This window comes from Aplysia californica, unplaced genomic scaffold (genome assembly GCF_000002075.1).
Source record: "Aplysia californica isolate F4 #8 unplaced genomic scaffold, AplCal3.0 scaffold00231, whole genome shotgun sequence".
NCBI lineage: Eukaryota > Metazoa > Mollusca > Gastropoda > Aplysiida > Aplysiidae > Aplysia > Aplysia californica.
Genome location: NW_004797501.1, coordinates 1063643 through 1067788, shown reverse-complemented (window position 1 = coordinate 1067788; position 4146 = coordinate 1063643). Strand labels below are relative to the sequence as shown.

General features: G+C 37.8%; 1 protein-coding gene across 1 annotated transcript in view; it reads left to right on the top strand.

The window, feature by feature from the left end:
* Window positions 1-858, top strand: part of LOC101861663 (sodium- and chloride-dependent glycine transporter 1) — a gene marked incomplete in the record, with an annotated part of 32490 nt that extends 31632 nt beyond the window's left edge. Inside the window, 1 exon segment of the mRNA XM_035970180.1 lies at window positions 805-858. Within this exon segment, the coding sequence (XP_035826073.1) occupies window positions 805-858 (54 nt within the window).
* Window positions 859-4146: the final 3288 nt, after the last annotated feature.

Sequence of the window (4146 nt, the reverse complement as noted above, 5' to 3'; positions counted from 1 at the left end):
GGGGGGGGATGTCTGTATATAAACATGTGTGTTCTGAGTTGTGTTGTGTTTCTCGCTTGGTTCTTCCTTTTCTTTTTGAAAAAAAAAAAAAACAACCCGTAGCATTGCACTATAATAATATGCTGATAGCGTTTATTATACATCTAGGTTTTTTTGGCTTCCCAAACACTGGGTGGGAAAAACTAGTCTCTCGAGTATCTTCGACATTTTGTTGGTGTGCACTATCCACATGAACCAGCTTAGTATACGCAAACGCCAAAACAACACTATGTAACTATCGTTGCCAATCAATAAATGGTACACCTGCTTCCGTAGTTAGTAAAATTTTGAAAAAGAGAATAAGGAAAATACATAATAGTATGTAAATTTGTTTCCGCTATATACTTAGCCAACGTAACCACTCCCAATCAATCGTTTACGATACTGCTTTCGGTAAAAATAAATAAATGTTTAATGTTAACTGTGTTTCAAATAGTACGGAAGTCATACGGATAAGTCAGGAGAAATTACGTTGACCGCTTTCCGTGAATCTGTTTGAATAGTGAATTAATAGTTTTAAAGATAATAGATGGCATTAATTGTATAGCGCAAATCCTAGCTCAACCGAAAGATCTATGAGCTTTACAGCCTATACTATTCGAGCAGAACTGATAAGTCTGAAACAATCTCAACTTTCTTGGAAGCTTAGTCTACAGTGCAAGCCGTCATTTGTAGACGCTAAAATAGTATAATTGACTATACCGACCGCTGTCAACAGAACACTGAACTAAATTCTAAATTAATTGTATCTGTTCAATGTTATAGTGTTACGTCCTTACAAACACATTGAGGGTCATTTCGGTGGAAGATCATTTTTGACAAAATTTGATGCTTCATCAGGACTCTTGGCCCCCCCCAAAAAAGAAATTTTCCTGAAATGATAATTTTTTAAATCATGTTTGAATTTTTTTTGGGACTAAAACTGTAGAAATGAATGGATTACTTCGTATGACCCTTTAGGCTTCTAAATTAATTGAGTCTTCTTTACAGCTAGAAACGATTCCACGGTTTCACTCACGTAAGCGTTGCTTGTTTTATTTTTATTTTTCTCAGCGAGTGCCCTTTTTTCATTTGCAAATGGTGCCAAATATTAATCATTAAAAGGCATTGCCTGATGAAGTCGAAATTTTGGGTGAATTTGATTTTCTTACATTTAAAAAAATCAAAGAGACGAAAAACACCTCGCAATGCTTGCTCTAAAGAGATAAATTATAATATGAATCAGCTTTAGTGCTGATAACGAAGAAAATGATATCTTGTTCATGTTCTATGGCGTTGCTGCTAACTTTGTTTCTCGATTTATTTATTTATTTATTTATTTGTTTATTTATTTGTTTATTTATTTATTTACTTATTTATCTACAACGATTTTGCATGACGCACTTGTAATCGCGAAATTGCCGGTTCGGAGATTGGAGGCTCAGGTCAGTCCGGCGTTGTGTCCCTGGGATCGGTAAAAAACGTGAATTTTCCCTTTGGGTCAGTCCTGTCTGTCAAGAACTTTATAATTGAAGACTCCGCCTCTTAAATAAGATTATATCTCTAGTGTTACAAGAGTCGTTAAAACAATACAACTTATTTCAGGATACAACAATTTTGCCGGAGACATGAAAGCCATGCTTGGGTACAGTCCCTTCTTTTACTTCAAACTCACATGGACACTTGTCTCCCCTGTGCTGTTGTTGGTAAGCACTTTTTGTACTTGTTGATGACGTTAGTATACTGCAGATTTGTGGTTGCTGGTGGGTTTTTGTGTGTTGTTGTTTTTTTTTGGTGTTGTTTTTTTTGGGTGAGGTTCGTAAGTGTTTTACGGCGCTTGCAACTACTTAAGGTCATATGAGCGCGCAGGACACATTAAATATTTTCAGTTGGTAGGAAATTTTTAATTTTGCCCGGGTGGCGACCCAAGCCTACTATAATTCTTATCGATTTTGGACCACCAAGGGATCTTTAACTTGCGCAATTTGCACACAGGACCTCGGAGATTTTTCGCCTTTGTCCGAGAAGGCAAGGTGTAGATCTTTCCTGCTTAAAGAAAAGGGGTGTGGCTGATACACAAAAGTAAGAGGGAGCAAAGGAGAAGCTGAAGAAAGGCTGCAGAAAAAGTTATGAGCCCAGAGAAGAGGGCAAAGGAGATGAGGGGGTGGGGGATGAGAGTGGAGACGAAAGCAGACGATAGAACTTTGTTAGAGAGCCGAAAAGGATGTGAAAGGAGTAAATGTTAGAGAAAAAAAATTATATCGCCTTCCAGATTCGAACCAGTGGCCTATTGAATGAGAGGCGAACACCTAAACCTCTAGGCCATTAGAGCCCCCCCCCCCCCCCCCCAGCCCCCGCTGACGTTTTGTGATACTGTTGTTGCTACTTGTGACAGGGTACTGCTACTGACGTTCTGATGTTGTTGTTTTTTGTTGTTGTTCTGTTTTGTTTAAGGGTGGGGGGTTGCTTTTTTTGTTTTTATTCTTGGTTTGGCGTCCTGATTTTGTGCCGGTATTGATAATTTGTGCAAAAACATGGCAGAAAGTGTTATGCTTTAAGAAAAACAAAACAAGAAGGGGAAAAAATATGGAGGTGGTGGGGTGGTGACTTCTGGTGTTATTGTGATGCTATTGTTGTTACTGCTGTTGTCATTGCTGGTGTTATGGTTCCTGACGTTACGTAGGTTCAATTGGATAGAACATTCTAAGATAAGACAGGATAAGATTAGATAAGGTCAACCTTCATTGTCCAGATTCTAGTACACTGGTTTGGTGTTTCACCACACCAGTGGCGTCGCGTGGGTTGCAGACAAGGTGGTGCATAATTGGAAAGTAAGCAAATGGGCAATAGGCGTAGTAACTACTATTAAGATTTCAAGAGAAAGTAAAATTAGAATCTACAGAATATCCCTAATCTACTTTTATTGATATTTACAAATGTTTCTAAATTAAACCACAGGACAGCCACACACACACACACACACACACACACACACACACACACACACACACACACATAAACACACACACAAACTCACAACACACACGCACACACACACGGGTGTGTGGGAGTGTACGTACAATCTCGCGCGCGCGTACACTCCCACACATCCTCTCCTGCATACACATCTGTAACCAAAAAACATAATAGTAAAACAATATGCTTGCACTCAAAAATAGACGCTCAGTCACACGCATTTTTATAATGAACATTAAATGTTAATAAAGCTAGGAGTAAACTACACACATAATTAGTACTCTGTTTGTAACCCGATTATATGCTGAAAATGTATTAATCCAGTAGGAGTTAGATAGGTGATGGTAAAAAATGACCGGTGCCTTTCTTTACAAATAGCAGGCCTTGGTCTTTCACTTTATTTTGATATTCTAATTTGAGGGAACATTAAGGAATGTTAGATCTATGTGTCCCAAAATATGGAATTGATTTTTCTAATGCGAGCAATAACGTTTAATAATTCATCGAGATACGGAATGTAGATTATGGAATTGTGCATGCTTCCAGTATTAATCGATTCAGTTTTACTTGTCTTGATGTAATGTGTTTCCTGTGTATGCTGTCATGCGGATACTGATAACACGTTTTATTGTAGAATGACGAATAATATGGACAGCAATAATTTATCAACTTTAAAAATAGTTGAGCTTCCTCAGAAAAAAAAAGATATTTTGTTCACTTTTTCATTCTGTAAACATGCCGTGTCACTTAAATGGTACTGGAGTTCTAAGGATAATATCAGAGAAAGCTGCTTTCAATGCTTTCCTTTGATGGGGCTGTATGATCTGTGAAATAAAATATATACCCAATTCTGCTGTTTTTGCCTTGTTTTACTCTATTCTGTTAATAATATACCGGGTTATCAGTGGATATGCAGTACAATTTCTCTGACTTTAATACGTTTACAAGTTAACCTCCCAAATGTTTAGCAAAAGCAAACTTTATTTTCTCATTTCTTTTATTTTTACAGGGAGTCATCGTTTTCAAGGCCTACCAGATGAAAGATTTTGACCCTCCCTGGGCAGGTCTTTTGTACTATCTCATCGTGCTCTTCACACTCATGTGGATTCCTCTGTGGTTTTTCTACTATTCCTGTACTGACGGCCTGTGGAA